The following is a 19,534-nucleotide window of genomic DNA, read 5'->3' on the forward strand; positions in this document are numbered from 1 at the left end:
GAAATGCACTCGCATTTTCTCACGATTTCCTTCGAGGAGGTGGGGACAATTTTTTTACAGCAATTGCACTTCCACTTTCATTTTTGTTGAAACATAGTGTAGGTTTCCTACTGGCAATTATCATTTCTACCATCGTGGTTATCACAAATAAATGGAAACTTAGTTCCACACGGTGCCCACCACAGGGTGTGCTTGTTTCCCAGTCACACAAGTAGTGTTCCGCAAGTACTACTCGTATGTCGTGTACCACTGTGAGTCTTTGCAGAATGGCTGTTTCTATAGTAGAAGGCGCAAAACGAGCAAACATGGCATCGCGGCACAATTACGGCCGCAAAAACCGCATTTTTGAGCCATCCCCTTTTGAGCGCTCGAACGGTTACGGCGGCCTCGCCATTCATAGAGGAAGAGCTCAAATAGGCCTAATAGAGCAGCGATTCTAGCCATTTAACGTGAGGGGTGCCACTGCGGAAACGAGTGTCGACTCTCGGCAACTCCAGTATTGGTGGTACAGAAAGTATAGAAGATGCTATGATTGTGGGTACCTTGCATGTGCTACAGTGTCTAGCACTGTACATGTGCTGTGCCTTGATGGCAGGAATAGAATGTGTGGTCTGGATTGGGTCTTGTTCTTGACCGTCAGCGGTGGCTACGCTGCAGAATGCCTGATGTTAAGGAGCTTTGCCCCTATAAGGGAGACATTATAGTGGCAGATGCTTGTTAAGCTGTTGAGGCAATCAATCTTCTGTGTTGTTCTGCTTGGCAATTTCGGAGTGGCAGCAGAACTCTCACCATATTTTGAAAAGAAAAGGCATACAATCTTTTCCATTTTATGAATGGTATTATGGAATCTGAGGAGCTTGGGTGGTAGTCATGCATTGTTCGAAGTTTCTTTTATTTGGTTCTCATTAAGCATAATTACTAAGTGAAATTAAATGTCTTGTTTGCAAATCTGCCATAGAGGGAGTATGTGTATTCATACATATAAGTTATAATGTTTATTTTCTCAATACTGATGCATTGTTCTCACTGTTATACTAGCTCATGTGCAGACGAGAGAGCTGAGGCCACGTGCAGTAAATATGTGATGTGGGTGTGCAGAACATCGACTGCCTGGAACGATTGGCCGGTATTCCGGCGGAGGCCATTGTGGAAGCACATGGCACCTTCCACACCTCTCACTGCTTGTCGTGCAACTGCGAGTACTCTCTTGACTGGCTGCGAGGTGAGGATGTCATTATTGGCAACGGTATGTTGAGTGAGTTTGTGTGGCTTATCACAAAATTTACATGGCTTTGCCAAACTTTAGAATGCTTGTGTTTTAATGGAGAGTGGCTTTTGTGTTCATATCATAAGCATTTTAAATTAGATAAACACAAAGTGTATGACTTTCACACATTATATAGAAAAAAAGGCATTCCAAATATGTCACATTTGGCACATCCAACTGTGTTGACCTTGCTGATACTAAATAGTGTCATTGGTCCACTGCAGTGCTTGAGTACAGTAATAATTGAGCATAGATTTTCTCAAAGCATTGATGGGATCTGCCATTCAGGCACCCTTTCAAGTGTTCTCAAGATACTTGGAGATGACCAACACGCCAAACAACAGACCTTCTCAAAGAATAAGTTGTGCACCGATCATTCCTGCCAACTGGTTTTCCGCCCGCACGGAGTGGATTTCTAGGGAGTTTGGCTGCTTTCACCCGCATAAGTGCTATTAGGTCAGAGAAAGAAGACGCTTCAACTCGGCAGTTGTAAATCAAACAACCTTCGGTTTCTATATGCGACGACAGTACCAGATGCGGCACTGTTAAGCCGATTCACAGTGAGAAGGAAACGCTGTTCATGCGCTGGAGTCCCAACTGTGCAAGTCTTCAGCAGAGTGTGTGCTAGCACAGTGAAGGCATTTTAATGATGTGAAACGAGAAAACTTTTTAAATCATCATCATGCAAGCTTGGTACATGTCGCAGAGAGCACACTGCTGTGAGGCACAGTGCTACAGCAGCTCTGAAAACGTGGCACACTGAGTCAAGCCCATGAAACTGTGTTACCATATCAATGAGAACTAACAGACTAGGGAAAGTACAGGGGATGTTGTTAGAACTAATTGTGATGTAACTGTGAAGATAGAAAATTCCACGAAAAGATAACTTGCCATCGACAGGTTCCGAACCAGGGACCTTCGGTTTGCACCCTGCTGGTGGGAAGTTATCTTTTCAGGGTTGAAACAGCTGCGCGATTTGCGCCATTGTGGGCGAAACTTGCTTGGTGCTGGTGCTTGATGGATTTCGCACTTTGAGGGTAAATTCTGGTGCTGCGGCTCGTTAGGGTGCTGACAGGTGAGTTTGGTGTAGCAGGGCCGGTTCGGTGCAAGATGGTGCAGGTTGGCGCACGATGCTCAAATGGTGCAGCTGTTTCAACCCTGAAAAGATAACTTGCCACCAGCAGGGTATAAATCGAAGGTCGCAGGTTCGGAACTGTTTGTGCACTTTCACTCGCGAATAGAACATATGGTGTGCGGGGACTTATTATCAATTTGGAATTTACAGTTGACTCGTGAAAATTCAAACTCTTATAATTCATACTTTCAATTAATTCAAACAAAACTTATGTTTGCAGTTGACCCTCTATTCTCTGAATGAATTTAAAAGCCTGTTAATCCAAGCTCCATTTTTCGTTTAATTCATACTTTTTGCGGTTTCATCCATTGCCGATTTTGTCGCGGAACTGCGTTCCCTCTCGAATTTGTGTGAGTTCGATAGTTTCTTAGATGAGGCACTGAGGGACAGATTTGTTTGTGGTTTACAAAGACAAGATATTCAGCGAGTGCTGTTTGCTGAAGACAAGAAGTTAACCTTTCAAAAGGCCGTCGAAAAAGCTTTAGCATTGGATTCAGCAACAAAAAGTGCAGCAGAAGTGCATGGTTCAACAAGCATCTCTGACTTACACCATGTAACTGCACAAAAGCCGAGGCATAAAGCAGTCGCCGTAAAAGATGCCAGCGAAAAGAAAACGTCAAACATGTGTCGGCGATGCGGTTCTTTTAAGCACGTGAGCAAAAACTGCAGACATGCGTCGGCGACGTGTTTTGGCTGTAGCAAGAAAGGGCATATCCAGCGTATATGTCAGTCTGATAAGAACGCGAAGTTATCTCAGGCACAAGCACGCAGCCTGAAAGTTCTTGACTGGGCCACAGAAATGATGCTAAACGGCATGACGTGCTTGGCAAAAGATGCCATAAATGTACGCCTGTTGATAAACGAAATTCCACTTGAAGTGGAGTTGGATAAGGGAGCAGAGGTATCCGTAATTTCTCGCAGGCAACAGCAATAATTGTTCCCCTCTTTGAAATTGCGCACGACGAGATTGCGTCTACGCACTTACACAAGTGCATTAGTCGAACCAGCAGGAGTGGCTGAAGTTGTTGTTGAACATAATGGGCAAAGTGTTCTATTACTCTTGTATGTCACTGAGCAGGGAGGACCGGCACTTCTGGGCCGAGAGTGGTTACAGCACGTGCGCCTCGACTGGAACGCTGTATTTTCCTGCAACAAGCTCTGCTCGGCACAGGAGCCGACAAACAAGGAAGCAAAGGTAGAAGTTAGCAAGCGTTTGCAGAAGTCCAGTAACCTTTTCAAGGAAAAATTGCGATGCATCACAGAGGAGAAGGCAGAACTCTTTCTCAAAACGGACTCTCGTCCAAAGTTTTTGAAGGCGCGCAGTGCGCCTTTCGCACTGGTTCCAGCAGTGAAAAAAGAGCTTGGCAAAATGCAGTCAATGGGTGTGATCACACCATTAGCCACGTGCGAGTATGCTACACCAGTAGTGCCTGTGGTAAAGAAAGACTGAAACATCCCCCTATGTGGCGACTACTAGACTGCTGTCAACCCTATGCTAGACACTGATCGCTACCCTTTACCACGTGTTGAAGAAGTTTTCGCTGTACTCAGTGGAGGAAGAGAATTTTCAAAAATTGACTTGAACAGGGCCTATTAACAGGTAGTGCTAGCGGAACCGGCGCGTCGTCTTCTGGCGATAAACACGACGAAAGGACTGTTCGCCGTAAACCGGCTACCTTTCGGCGTGTCTTCGGTGCTTGGTATTTTTCAGTGAATAATGGACACCATGCTTAAGGGTCTCAAAGGTGTTGCATGCTATTTGGACGATATCCTAGTGACTGGAAGGACTGGAGTCGAACATCTACCGAACTTGGAAGCAGTTCTAACCCGTTTGGATAGCTGAGGAGTTCGACTAAGAGCTGAGAAATGCATTTTTTTCAGAAGGAATTAACCTACTTGGGGCACAAGTTGAGTGCAGATGGCATACATCCCACGACGGACAAGATTGATGCCATTGTAGCCACGCCAGCATCGGAGAACAAGCCGCAGCTTCGTTCTTTGCTCGGAGCCGTAAACTACTACGGAAAACTTCTACCTCAAATGGCTACACTAGCCCATTTCCTGTACAAACTCCTGCATGGCGACCAAGCTTGGGCATGGACCAGCGAATGTCAAACGGCCTTTGACGACATGAAGGCTGCGTTGGTATCCCCAGAGGTGCTGGCTCACTATGATCCGCAAAGACCACTTCAAATGGCTTGTGTCGCATCTCATTACGGGGTAGATGCTGTGCTTTCTCATACTTTTGCTGATGGAACCGTTCGCCCTGTTGCTTATGCTTCAAGGAGTCTGTCCGATGCTGAGCAGAAGTATAGCCAGATCGAGAAAGAAGCATTAGCAATCATCTTCGGCGTTAAGAAGTTTCACTACTATATTTACGGGCGTTCGTTCACGCTGATAACAAATCATAAACCACTGCAGACTATTTTGGGTCCAAAGTCTGGCATACCAACCTTGCCAGCAGCAAGACTTCAATGTTGGGCAGTGACGTTATCTGCCTACACATACACCTTGAAGTTTCGACCGACAAACGAGAATCTAGAGGCTGACTGCTTGTCGCCCTTGCCGGTTCGTCGGGAATCTGATAATGATGCAGAGGAAACGTTCTACTCATTACGCTTGTAAATAATGCCGGTGACGCACAAAGATATTACACGTGCAACCTCACATGACCAGTTTCTTTGCAGAGCACTTGAGCTCACAAGTATGGGGTGGCCTAACTTTACGGACGATGCGGAGCTCAAGCCTTTCTTCGACAGGAGGACACAGCTGACCACGCACCAAGGCTGTCTCCTGTGGGGAATGCGTGTAGCGGTGCCTGCAAAGCTGAGGTCTCTGGTGCTACAAGAACTTCATGACGGTCATCCAGGTATTGTGCGATCCAAGGAGTTAGCCCGCAGCTATGTTTGGTGGCCTTCAATTGACGCGGATCTTGAGTCTCATGTCAAAGGACGCAAACCTTGCCAGGAGCAGCGTAGTCCCCTAACAGTGCTCCTTTGCACCCATGGTCGTGGCCAACATCCCCTTGGAAGCGAGTACACATCGATTTTGCTGGGCCTTTTCGGCATCACATGTTTCTAGTTGTGGTTGATGCACATTCCAAATGGCCAGAGGTGTGCATCATGAAAAACACTACTAGCACGGCAACCATCGATCGTCTTCGCGAAATGTTTAGCCGTTTCGGTTATCCGGCAACGATCGTGTTGGACAACGGCCCACAATTTAAGTCTGCCGAGTTACAAACGTTTGTTCGAGAGATAGGGAGCGCGCCACGCCACAACAGCGCCTTATCACCCAAGTGCGAATGGCTTGGCAGAACGTTTTGTTCAGTCCCTAAAGACAGCCGTGAAGAAAGATTTAAATACTGGAAACCTGCAGGCTAGCCTTGACAGCTTCTTACTTGCTTATCGGAATACATCCCACGCTACGACGAAAGAAGCGCCGGCTAACCTTATGTTCGGTCGCCGTTTTCGTTTCAAACTGGACATTCTCAAGCCGAAATTGGAAGAATTAGTTCGCTACCAGCAATTTATTCAGTCCAGCCTATACAGCTCCAAAGCCCGACAATTTGCTGTAGGCGATGGTGTTCTTGTTCGAAATTACAGGAGACCACCCAGATGGCTTCCGAATACTGTATTGCGGCAGAAAGGACCTGTTTTGTATGCCGTCAAAGTACATGCCACGGGTCCTGGCCGTATGGCATCGTCACCAAGATCAGCTTTTCATGGGTGCAGCTGACGTTTCCGATGATGAGGAGAACAAGGACACCTTCTGGGAGTTCTCGGATGCCACTGCGGAGACACCTACGGCAGCGCCCGCAGCCTCCGAGGCATCACCACCAGTACGAAGATATCCAGTACGTAGTGGACGAGCGCCAGATCGCTACACGCCATCTTAATTTTGTGTAACTGTAGCTCCCTACAATTTAAGCGGGAGGAAATGTCATGTATGCGATAGCGCCACATATTGTCGATAGAGTGGCCAGCCCAGCTGCCAGTAATCATGTGACCTGACTGCGATCGGTATAAAGCTGCATGTCTAGGCTGCCGCCTAGTCTCACCCTTTTCATTTGCTGTTGTACCGTCGTACTTGCGACAATATGTAGCAATAAATTGTTTTTCTACTCTACATTCGTCTCCGAACATTGGACAAATCTTTGAAACATAGCACACGCATGGTAAACCGTGATGCTTCTCAAGTGGTATAGAGAGCTTTGTGCTGAAGGCACATGTAGCAAAGAAGCAGTTGGCAGTTCACAAATTTTTTAAAAGGTCTGATTAGTAGTAAATTGGTGATAAACTTAAAGACCTTACATTTCTGCTTTCTGTTCATTTTGTGCAGTTAGGTTTTAGAATCGCCTAAAAAAATTTTTAAATCTGATAAAATCAATTCCTAAGCATAATGTGTGATGTCAGCTCATCTAGTCATTTATCTGAGAACTTTTAATAGGTCAAACTTCTTTATAATTCAAACAAAATTTAGAGGTCTCTTTTAGTTTGAATTCACGAGAGTCGACTGTATATAGGAAGAGCTCGTCGGGAGCATCCATATAAGTTCTATTGCAAGGATTAGGCTATTGTACAATTTAGCTGAGTGTTTTAAAAAGGCAATATTGAACAAATTTTGCTCTACAAGTGTTTTGAAGGGAACTAAGTTTGCTCTGAATGTTCTTACTGCTCTAAACTTGCTCAAAAAGCCCCTTCTGACTGCTCCGAGCCTGCTCTAAAAGGTCTCTCTGGCTGCTACAAGCCCCTGCAAAAAGTAATTTTGCCTGCCTGCTCCCAAATCTATGTTTGCTGTTCCACCTCTGTATTTTCATATACTTTTCATTCTTCACATTACAACTACTTTTAATAACATCCCCTATACCTCCCCTGGCGTTATTGTCTGTTGGTTCTCATTAATATGGTGTCTAACATATAAAAATAGCCCTTAAGTTTACACATGCTAATAAAGAAAATTCATAGATAAAGCAAGCTTTGAGTGGTACACTGCAGCTCCTAATTGTGGTTCTTTTTTTTGCACACCTTCTTTTGATCATTCTCGTGTGGTAGGCCGAGTGGCCCTTAAGTACGTCAAATTCTCACATTAAGTTGCGCTCATTGAACACAATGAAGAAGTACACAATGAAGTGTACAGGAGCACCAGCTGTTGTGAAAAGCTGTTGTAGATGAGGGTGCATTGCTCAATTTACGAAACAACATTTGCGATATCATGCTTAGGACAGTAAAAGGGGTCAAACTTTGTTGGTGATAGATTGATATGTGGGGTTTAACGTCTCAAAACCACCATATGATTATGAGAGACGCTGTAGTGAAGGACTCTTGAAGTTTGAACCGCCTGGGGTTCTTTAACGTGCACCAAAATCTGAGCACATGGGCCTACAGCATTTTCAAACGTTATTGGTGTGTTAGGATTAATCAATGTATGGTCTGCGAGGTGTGAAGCAGCTGCCTGACAGATTGACTGCCGCAGGTCTTCGGATATTCATTCTCTGAAATTATGTGCAGTGGTCCCCAAAATGACGATCTCTCATTCATTTATGTGCACATTATGCTAAATATCTTATTGTACAATATCATTTATATGGACACTCTCGCCATGGTTTTACTGTTAGAGCTCGGTGTTGCCATGATGCTTCGAATACAGCGCCAATCAGTAACATCACCCCGTGTATCGAGTGTTTTGTGTGAAAATGAAAGCTTGCATTAGTGGTGTTGAATAGAACTCATCTTCTGGAGAGGAACGGCTGTTCCTTGTCATGTGAAAGGCCCATAGCATGGAGTGGCAGCTGCTTGGCTCTGCACTTTCGCTCAGCCGAGTGCGTTCGCACAAGCGCATCATTACAGCTTGCAATGAAGTTATAAACAGCACAAACATGGCTTCATTTAATGCAGCAGTCATTTTTTCTTCGATTACGCCAGTGCCTTCCAGAGGTACCCAAGGTTGGATGCTACAGAAGTTAGCTGGTAGCCTTATTTCGCATAACATTCCACTTTCTTGCTATCGCATTCATTGTGTCACAGTTGCAGTGAAATTGTGTTTGTTTAGCTAGATAAGGTCTGGACATCGAACTTAGTTTTCTCTTTCTTCTTTCTTTCTTGGCACCTAATAACACAATGTTCACAACGCTGAAATCTCAGTAATCTCTGCTTTCAAAATTGCATGAAAAGTTGGGTAAATGGTTGCACGAAACTGCGTTTGTGTTTCTGATGCAGAGCAGTGCACAAAAAAAGTGTGCACAGCTCACACTAGTGGTGCAAGGTTGAAATCATCAGCGCAGCTAGTGCTCGACTTAGGAAGTTTCGCTAGTTATGCCAAGCTTTTGTTATAGAGGCTGACTATGGCTAGGCTTGGCTATTTATATCGGGTTTCAGTCGGCCTTCGCTCTGTGCATGTGTTACACAGTTTTAGCGGTTGCATATTATGTCACTGGCTGTTACAGGGTGTCGTGTAGTCAGCTGACTACTTGTTACTTGATGCGATGTGAGTTTAGTCACGTGACTAGTTCAGTGATTTTCGGTCACACGAGTAGTTCTTACGTGATGTTAGGTTATTTAGTCACGTGACTAGTTACCTGGTGTTGCGCAGTCCTAGCCACGTGACTACATTTTTGTTATGCGATGTTACGTGATTTTAGTTGTTTTGTGACAAATTTTCACGTGATGTTACTTTGTTTTTAGTCAAAATGAAGGCTTTGACGGATGCCCATCTGGTCGGGAAGAATCAGTAAATAAAAAGGCAAAAACGCCGACCATAACAGAATAATTCTGTAAAGTTTTATTTTGTTGTAGTCAGCATTTCTGCATTTTTATTCATTCATTTTTAGTCATGTGACTACTTTGTTCATGATGTTTCTTTAGTCATGTAACATACTCGCGCATCATTGTTGTTACATTTGACAGCCGAACAAATTAGCGCTCCTGTTGTGGAAGCGGAGCAGTACATGAAAAAGAGGACGAAGCAAGTATGTCCTGGTTTGTGAGGGTGATTCTGTTTACACTACCGAGGACTACGAAAAGCTATAAAGTTCCTAAGTTTATTTGGTTATTTACTCAGCTTATGGGCTGATGTATCCCCGAAAATGAATGCTTTCATCATGGAAGAGAAGTTCCTGATCACGTGCTCTGCTTAGAAACGAAACATTGTTTCTAGTTGCTCTAAGCATGAGGGTATGCTTAGAGCGTATTTCTTTTTCTTGTGCATCTGCAATCCCAGAAACCATGGGACAAATGATTCTGCCCACTTTGGGTTGGCATGAATCAGTTCATGGTAGCTGTGGCATTAATAAACGCTCATTTCTCTCTTTCACACGCACTCGTGTAGGCATGCACACACGCGCACACCCCTCTCTCAGCATGGTGGCTTCATCTTTGTTTGTTTATTTATTTATTTACTTGTACTGTTAGCCAAAGGTTCATACAGGATTGAGTACTAAAATACACTTCACACATCGTTCAAAGACACAAGCACTACACAGTGAAATCAGGGCAGACAATGCATCTGTCAGGTTCAAACAAACCTACACCATACAGGTCGTAATGCAAATGAAAAGCACATCTAACCTAGAGCACAACGCGCAGAAGTATTCAAGTTTTACACAGTAACTGACCAACATTGAGTGGATAGTAACACAATCGGACACTACTCAACAAACACTGTTTCATGTGCTTCAAAAATCATTATCATCAAAAGGTAATAATGCCTATATACAGTTACGTGGAAAAATAATAGGCAAGTATCATTCTTTCAAATTCTTCTGAAGAGCTCATTTCATTTATATCATGTGATAGCATGTTCCACTCTTCAATCGTTTTCGGGAAGAGGGGGTATTTAAAGTGTCAACTTTTGTAGGTATGGCCACAAATCGATCCTGATGGCTCAATCTGACAGAGTGTAAAATACGTGATATTCTGTTTTGTATGTATTTGTGAGAATTATAGTTAAAGCAACCGTGTTTCATTAAGTGAATGAACTTTATTGTAGCTGCTTTTCTCTGCAGTGAAAGCTCAGGCAAGTTTAGTTGAGTGAGCATTTTGGTTACTGATTCTGTGCACTATTATTCGACATTATGAATCTTGCTGCCCTTCTCTGTATTTTCTCAATTTTTTTTATTTAGTTCTTTCTACGCAGATTCCATGTTATGTTTCTGTATTCAAGTGCTGGTCATATCAAAGTCCTGTACGCAGTTTGCTTAATTAACATCTTGGGAGGCAAATTTCAGCTTACGCTTTTGTGTGCAAAGCTTAACCTCTGCGGTATTACATATGTGAGTAATGAGCTTTTTTCAAGATAAGTCATCAGATATCGTAATGCCTAAATACTTAATGTGCCTTACTTGTGTTAATGGCTTACCATCTAGCATATAGTTATAAACTAAGACATTTTTTGTTTTCCTGGTTATGCGTGCATATACTGTTTTCTCGTGGTTTTTATGTAGGGAATGACGCCATTTCATGCAAGTGCAGTAGATTTAAAGGATTTAAGTGCAAGCTTGTTGCGGGTAATCCATCTTGAAAAAAAAAATGGCACTGCTCAAATACTTGCCTAGTAAAGAACACACACAGATAGGTGCTGCTAGCCTACAAAGCTTTCTTTGTATGTGCACAGATGTGAACCTTGTAAAAAAGCAGCTCGGGAAATATTTGAGAGTTTTATAATAATGCACGAAGGCTCGACATGGGTTAGTGCCCCTTTGCCTGTTTGTTCTGACTGGCACTACAGTGTTCTCCAGCACTTATCGTGATTTATGCATTTATTATAAACTTGAGAACCATGTGCTTTAGCAACAATTATCCTTTTCACCCCGTCTATGTGCCGTCTAGGATAGCTGACTGTTATTTTTCAATAGTGAGGGCGCTATTTTAGCAGGACTCAGCAATGCCGCCTGGCTGAGGTTCTCTTGTGTACGACAGTCTGAACAAGCGAATATTCTGCTCAAATTTTTTGATAATGGCAGTGGCTCAACGGTGTTGATAGAGATTTGATTGAACTGGGGCATCAGGCGAATGAAGAGAGTAAATTGGCTGCTTCATGTGTCATGTTGTCATTCAGATTTGATAACGAAAGCATTCATGAACCTAGTGGTGGATGTCAGTCTTCACACTTAGCTACACTAAGTAGCAAGACTAAGTCCGAGGACTGACAGACAAGGGTTCCAATAGAGAAAACAAGAGCGTTTATAGCCCTAGCTTACACATCACGAGTGGGCGGACAGTGCATTGGGCGTTTAAGCACTAGCAGGCGCATGTGCACTAATGACAGTTTGGTTATCAGTTGTGCGATAACAAACACTACAAGGTAGCACTATCTTCTAGCTTATCGTGTCAGAATGGTATTGTGTCTAAATAAAATGAAGCAGCCACATTGGGCAGAGCTAATAATGTGGCAGAGAGGTGCATGTATCAAAATACAATGTGTGAAAGCCGTACCGTGGCAGTTTCACGGATGTTCAACCACGGCGGCTGCATTTTGATGGAGGCAAAATGATACAGGCCCGCGTGCTTGAATTTAAGTGCATGTAGGAGAACCCCAGGCAGTCATATTTTTCAGAGTCCTCCACTGCAGTATTCCTCGAAATAATAGCGTGGTTTTGGAACAAAAAACCACAACAATGATAAATTTCATAGAAGTAAACCATAGACCTGGACAATGTGTTGGTACAGGAGCAAGCACCTGCTTGTCTGAGCTTTCGAATGTGTATAGTGTACTTGTATAATAAATTTAAAGTTTCATGAAGAGCAAGTGTTGGGAAGCACTCACTTGGGAAATAATATCTTCACTTGGGAATATATATTCCTTAAGTAGAAATTTTCATAGCCAAGTGATATATTGTTTATTTGGACTGCATATGCAGTCACACCTGTCGTCCTCTTCGAAATTTTAAGAAATATAAACTCTGTCTCCGTCAATGAATGGTCTGATTCTTTTAAAAAAGCTTGCTTAATAAATTTGTTAAGCAAGTGAAATGCTCGCTTATGTATTGCAGAGCAGATAGCTGCAGAAGCTGTGCCCCTGTGTTTGAACTGCAACTCTCCTGTCAAGCCAGGTAAAAATAAACCTCTTTCTCATAACCCTGTGTGTTTTGAATGCTCATCATTTCATAATCAAGCAAAGGCTATTCCTATATAGCTAACCGCCTGCGTCTTGACACTGTTGGGGTCGTCTTTTTGATATATGCCTAAATTGGCATATCAAGAGATGAGTGCACAATTCGCAAGTTCTAACATGAATAATTTGATGTGACTTTCCCGCCGTGTACATGATGCAAAGTTTTGCCTTATTGAAGGATCTTGCAGGTGGCATGCGCCTGTCTGTCCTGAAAAGATTGCAGGTGCGATTTAGGCTTGTGTGAGTAGTGAATTTTAGTTTTATATCAAATTTAATGCAAATAGTTATTTTGGTTGAGTAATTTGAATTGAATTTGAATTGTACACAACTAATATTATAAAGATAAATGGGCATATTCATAATCACCCAACTAACCTGCACAATATTTTTCATAAATTCAAACAAGGCCTATGCAAATGCCATTCCTTTTGGTTAAAAGGAAATGGAAACAAATTTGAGTAGTAGCAGGATTTCACTTTCAGTAAAATGTAAGTTATAATCTGTAAATTATGTTTTAAAATTTGCTATACTTACAGCATATAAGCTGAGATGACAAACTTTCAAACTTAAAAAATGATGAGCCGATATAATGGCAATGTGTATGTTCATTTAACCTTGAAGTGGTCAATACAGCCTATTGCAGATCATCTTCCAGCCCATTGCAGATAATGTGGGGGCAAACCTTTTTTCACTTTTCGTTGCATTCAATTTTTGTTTCAATAAACTTCAGTTATTAGTTTTTGTACTGTCCCCTTCTCCTCTTGTCCTCTTTCTTGTTCACACTGATTTTTTTACCACATGCATTGTTTCCAACTTGCCAACCTCTCTACCTTGCTGGACCAATGTTCTTTGCAAATCTAAACGCAGACAGGCCAGGGAGATCTGGACAGATAAAAGCTAACTCAAGTTCGTATCCCAGGGTTTCCTTGGGAGCGTTGACAAATAGAAAAGTAGGTTTTCTAAATAGGTGATGGGCAGCAATTTAGATGAGCAACCTTTCTGTTGACCATGTCTTTCTTGTGATAGGTGTCTGCACATGCCCAGTACCGAGTTTTTATGTCAGAAAAAATTTCGTTTAAATTGCAGTTGTAAATTGAGCATCTGTCCTGTTGAGTTCTTTTCTGGCTGTTTGTTTGCTCATACAATTAACAAGAAACTGTGAGCTATATTTGTAATTCGAAAAAGGCTTTTTATGTGTCTTGTATATTGTAGCATCGCTCCAGAGGTATAGGCAAGGTTTACTGAACGTTGAGCAACAGGGCTCTAAGCAAGCGCCTTGATTGGGCTTGCCCGCCAGAGCAGGGTACACGTGCACTTCTTCGTTCAGTGGCCTGGGCCTTAGCCTTTGAACATGACCCAAAAGGATGTGAATAGTGAAATGTTACATGCGCACAGTCAATCAATGATTAGGCAATGGGAGATGCACAAATAAAAAAAAGAAGCAAGATGAATTAACAGTTCGAGAAATCATAAATGCGAAAAATAAGGCTTAATGTGCACATCAGGAACTATGCTGGAGCTCTGTTGTCTTCATTGTGTTTGTGTTGACGACACAGTGTCCAGAACCACTTTTTAGTTTACATCACTCACGCGGCGCAACACTTTATACGGACTGAGACGTCCCCCGCTACGCCACCGATTACCAAAGAGAGGGAAGACCACTCAACACCTTTTCTATCCGGTTCCCTCTTGGCTGTGTCTCAATCACTTCTCACATACAGGGATTCGTGCTGGGGCTGGGAAGTAAGAGACGCTACGACCTGTTTCTGTTTACTGATTCAATTAACTTAATAGCAAGTGCAAATGGCGTACACACATACTGTAGTGAACGACATCTCTGTTAGACGAAATTGTAACACATCAGGAGATACTCGCGACACGTGAAACAGTACACATAAGCGAAGTAACGGTGACAATACAAGGGTGCCTCAATACAGAGTAAACACAGGACGACACAAATGATAAAGTTATCAATGAATAAAACCGCGCAATGTCTCAATATACCGCATCCTTACCCGCAAAGCTCGTTTAAGTAAGGGAGGTGAAGTTCATCTCACAGAATGTCCATGTAGTCGGGGCCTCGGAGTTGGCTGCTCGAATCGGGGCCGAAGGTTGGTTCTTGGCGTCGAGGTCTGATCTGTCCAATTCGTCAGCGTCTTCGTCTTCGTCGTCGTCGCCTACGTCGTGCTTCTCAATGATTTCTATCTTATCCCTCTTTCATAACGCTCCATTCACTTGCCTCCCATCTCTAATTTTTATTCCTCATCGTACCGTCCTTGCCCCAGTCATCATCTCATCGCCTCTCATCGCTATCTCTTCGCACCGTCATCTTCCTTTTCCATTCCGTCTGTCTACCATCTCGAGCTCATCGCATCGTATCTCTGACTCTTCACATCGTATCTCGGACCCCCTTCGCATCGTCTCGTAGTCCCTTTTTGTAGGACCCGACTCCGCCCTACCAGGGCACCAAACCAATCGCCACTATCCACGCGGCATATTTCTCTGTCAGTCGGTGCGTGTCATCTTCGACGGCCGCTCCCGCGGCCCGCACGAGTAGAAAACCTCCTCCCAAACAAAGCCGAGCAAGTAACAATGTACAAACTCAAGCCTTAGGGAGAGTGATGAGCGAGCCGTCCGAAGACACTTTAATTACGGGCGAACAATGGTCTCGATGCTTCCGGTACTTGGTGAGCCGATGTTCAGACCAAGTCTCAATGTTTCCATGTAGCTCGGTGTCTCCCGCGAAAGTCTCCTTAGCCTCCGCTTCTTCGTCATTCACCGCCGCGGGCGGCCATCCGCGCAGAACGCAGTAATGAGCCCTGGAGCCATGGAGGCTGACGGAAAGCCATACTGGACCCGGCACGAGCGCCGCGGCAGCGTCGCATTCCCCGAACCAACAAAAGGTGCTCTGCTGCTCCCCCATGCCACAAATCTGAAGGGTGCGCGCCGATTATCTCCACCGTACACTGTCACACGGTCTGTAGACGACAAGGCGCCGCCCGGTCCTCGTGTTTGCGCGAGGGAGCCCGTGAGAATAATAGAAATAATCCTTCTGGTACTTCACTCTGGAATGCCCATTCGTTACACCGAAGGTTTTCTTTTCCTTTTTTTTTATGTGTGGGTTTGAGAAACGAACGAAAACATCTTGAAAATGGCGGGGTTCAGTCCGTGTTTGCGGGGACGTCACAATCCCTTCATCTTGCAGAAGAATTTTCCCAGCGGGTAAATTCAAACACGAAAAATGCGGGCGCATAACGCCTTCGGGTTGCGCAGCGAAATTGAGACACCGCGGCAGTCTTAGGAATACGATATGCGAACACAGTTCACTTGTGATTCAGCCGTGGCGGTGTCGCGTCGCTGAGAGGAACCAATCTATGATTGTCGCTGAATCATCACCCACCACTAAGCAGTTTGATTCCGTGTTTCAACCGCGCACAACACACTTGAAACCTTCAGAATCACTGCAGGAACTCGTGGATGACGCGTGGACAAAACGCACACTGGTCACAGCTGCTCGTCAGATGGTTTGGCACATAACGTTCAGTCATGTGTGCTGAAGGTTGACTACCATGCGAGCACAACACACACTTCGCCTGCACTGTCCACACTCGGCACAACCAAACAGAGGATACACACATTTCAATACGCTTTCATTCCACACATGCTCAATGACCAAGTAGAAATTATAGGACATAAAATGGCATGCAACATTGCGGACTCTTATGACCCTAGCCGATCCCCGAGCGCTCAGCGTCTACCTGTATGTAGACTTCTTCCCCGACTCTGAGTCTTGGACCCTCGTTGGATGGTCCAAACTTCCACCTACTCAACTCAGTCGCAGAGTGAGGCATGTGCGAAGCTATCTGACAAGACCACCGCTGCGCATGCCCTGGTTTGTTGCGGTGTACATCGAGTGTGCTGCAGTTCTCCTTTGGCCCCACAAAAACCACCCCGTTGCGATCTAGGCATTCCTCAATCTCACTTACTCTCTTTAACGTTCGGTCTACCGCCATGTCGACCAAGACTCCGACAACTGCATCCTCAGAAAACCCATTCTCATCCAACTCCAAATCTGCCACTCCTACTGGTAATGCCTCATCGTCTCGTGGGACCTTCGAGGTCGAAACCACAGCTAAACCGTCTGCATCCGCTCCAGCAACCTCGACATCGACAGCATTTGTTTCACCCAGTGGCACCGGCGTGTGAGCGTTCCCCCCAAACACACACTCGCTCAATGGCGGAACATCCTCCTCGGTGACGGAAATTACATTAATTACATCTGCACACGGTGAACCGCAACTCGTTTTTAAGGAGTTTGTTTCCTCGCGAATATTTACGACCGCGATTGACCTCTGCGCGTCAACGTCATGAGAAGTTGCATCTAGGTTTCCAGGTTCGAATTTTCCCGCCCTCTCCTTGCTTTTGTGAATTCGGCTGCCACCCGTCGAATTCCACTTTCGTCGCCGGTATCGGTGGCATTCTCGCCAAAAGTGACCAAACCTGCCACAGTTATAGCACCCGCCGGGATAAGGGAGCTGCTTCGGGAATTCCTGCCAATTACGTTCCACTTTTTTGCGTACTGTCAAGCTCTCCACAAGTTTTTCGAGGTGGTCAAGGCGGCTATGCATCTCATGAACATCCGTGTCCTCTTCTACGTATCGAATGGGTAACGAATGGCTCCTCGACACTCTCATTTTGTTCCTCCTTGACCGCTATGGCAATGGCCTCGTCAAACGTTTTTGGGTCTTTAGAGAGAACAAATCTGCGGACCGGATCTCCCAGGCCTAATAAAAATTGCGAGAGCAATTGTTCGGCTAGAATTTCGCGGCACAGTGAAGTTTTCACCGGATCCTGACTATCGCTGCTTGCCAGGGTGGCAGTCCTGAGGATGCGCAAGCAACTCGCGAATGACCGCACCTCGTCATCTGCCCCCTGCCTCGCGTTTAAAAACCGCTCTGTTTTAAAGATAAGTGGCTCCGTATGGAACGTCTTGAGGGCCAAATATTTGAACTCAGAGAAAGTTGAAGCCGCAGCGACGCCATCATCCCAACACGCAAAATCGTGCGCCGCGCCTACCATCTTGCATCGTGCTATGCAGAGCAGCTCACTATCCCGCCATCCACCCAAGCGACCAACCTGTTCCAACATTTTCAAGAAAACCCCAATAACCGGACCCGTATCACCTCCCATAAACGATGGAACCATGTCCCCTATCATTAACGTGCTCATTTCTAGTGGGTCGTCTCTGTCGCTCATCTTGGTAGCCTGTTCGTTCATTTTGCTGCCTCTCCTTCCCTAGTACGAGGGTGAAATCTCGCACTGTTGCCCCAGCAGTAATCCCACCGCTGCCACCACTTGAGACGTCCCCCGCTACGCCACTGATTACCAAAGAGAGGGAAGGCCACTCAACACCTTTTCTATCCGGTTCCCTCTTGGCTGTGTCTCAATCACTTCTCACATACAGGGATTCGTGCTGGGGCCGGGAAGTAAGAGACGCTACGACCTGTTTCTGTTTACTGATTCAATTAATTTAATAGCAAGTGCAAATGGCGTACACACATACTGTACGTGAACATCTCTGTTAGACGAAATTGTAACACATCAGGAAATACTCGCGACACGCGAAACAGTACACATAAGCGAAGTAACGGTGACAATACAAGGGTGCCTCAATACAGAGTAAACACAGGACGACACAAATGATGAAGTTATCAATGAATAAAACCGCGCAATGTCTCAATATGCCGCATCCCTACCCGCAAAGCTCGTTTAAGTAAGGGAGGTGAAGTTCATCTCACAGAATGTCCATGTAGTCGGGGCCTCGGAGTTAGCTGCTCGAATCGGGGCCGAAGGTTGGTTCTTGGCGTCGAGGTCTGATCTGTCCAATTCGTCAGCGTCTTCATCGTCTTCGTCGTCGTCGCCTACGTCGTGCCTCTCAATGATTTCTATCTTATCCCTCTTTCATAACGCTCCATTCACTCGCCTCCCATCCCTAACTTTCATTCCTCATCGTACCGTCCTTGCCGCAGTCATCATCTCATCGCCTCTCATCGCTATCTCTTCGCACCGTCATCTTCCTTTTCCATTCCGTCTGTCTACCATCTCGAGCTCATCGCATCGTATCTCTGACTCTTCACATCGTATCTCGGACCCCTTTCGCATCGTCTCGTAGTCCCTTTTTGTAGGATCCGACTCCGTCCTACCAGGGCACCAAACCAATCGCCACTATCCACGCGGCATATTTCTCTGTCAGTCGGTGTGTGTCATCTTCGACGGCCGCTCCCGCGGCTCACACCAGTAGAAAACCCTCTCCCAAACAAAGCCGAGCAAGTAACAATGTACAAACTCAAGCCTCAGGGAGAGTCCGAAGACACTTTAATTACGGGCGAACAATGGTCTCGATGCTTCCGGTACTTGGTGAGCCGATGTCCAGACCAAGTCTCAAGGTTTCTATGTAGCTCGGTGTCTCCCGCAAAATTCTCCTTAGCCGCCGCTTCTTCGTCATTCAGCGCCGCGGGCGGCCATCCGCGCAGAACGCAGTAATGAGCCCTGGAGCCACGGAGGCTGACGGAAAGCCATACTGGACCCGGCACAAGCGCTGTGGCAGCGTCGCATTCCCCGAACCAACAAAAGGTGCTCTGCTGCTCCCCCATGCCACAAATCTGAAGGGTGCGCGCCGATTATCTCCACCGTACACTGTCACACGGTCTGTAGACGACAAGGTGCCGCCCCTTCCTCGTGTTTGCGCGAGGGAGCCCGTGAGAATAGTAGAAATAATCCTTCTGGTACTTCACTCCGGAATGCCCATTCGTTACAACGAAGGTTTTCTTTTCCTTTTTTTTATGCGTGGATTTGAGAAACGAACGAAAACATCTTGAAAGGAGCGGGGTTCAGTCCGTGTTTGCGGGGATGTCACAGGACCAAAGTATCTGCTTAGCAACTTTTGGGAGAGGCCATGGCAATGTGCAGAGGTCCAAATCCAAATTGGTCTCCCAGACTGTGAGATACGTCTCTATGGTGCA

The 19,534-nt window shown here is 45.2% G+C and overlaps 1 protein-coding gene across 19 annotated transcripts in view; it reads left to right on the top strand.

The window, feature by feature from the left end:
• Sirt2 (Sirtuin 2) overlaps window positions 1-19,534 on the top strand; it is a 438,023-nt gene that overhangs the window by 154,576 nt on the left and 263,913 nt on the right. For 17 of the 19 annotated variants that reach the window (XR_012884102.1, XR_012884103.1, XM_075865870.1 and 14 more), the window contains 2 exons: window positions 1,099-1,222; window positions 12,391-12,450. Coding sequence is in view for 17 of the 19 variants with exons in the window: in XM_075865870.1 (XP_075721985.1) it covers window positions 1,099-1,222; window positions 12,391-12,450 (184 nt within the window). In the remaining 2 variants the exon portion in view is untranslated. The remainder of the gene's footprint in view (window positions 1-1,098; window positions 1,223-12,390; window positions 12,451-19,534) is intronic. The other 2 variants (XM_075865858.1, XM_075865865.1) reach the window with 1 other exon arrangement.

This window comes from Rhipicephalus microplus, chromosome 6 (genome assembly GCF_043290135.1).
Source record: "Rhipicephalus microplus isolate Deutch F79 chromosome 6, USDA_Rmic, whole genome shotgun sequence".
NCBI lineage: Eukaryota > Metazoa > Arthropoda > Arachnida > Ixodida > Ixodidae > Rhipicephalus > Rhipicephalus microplus.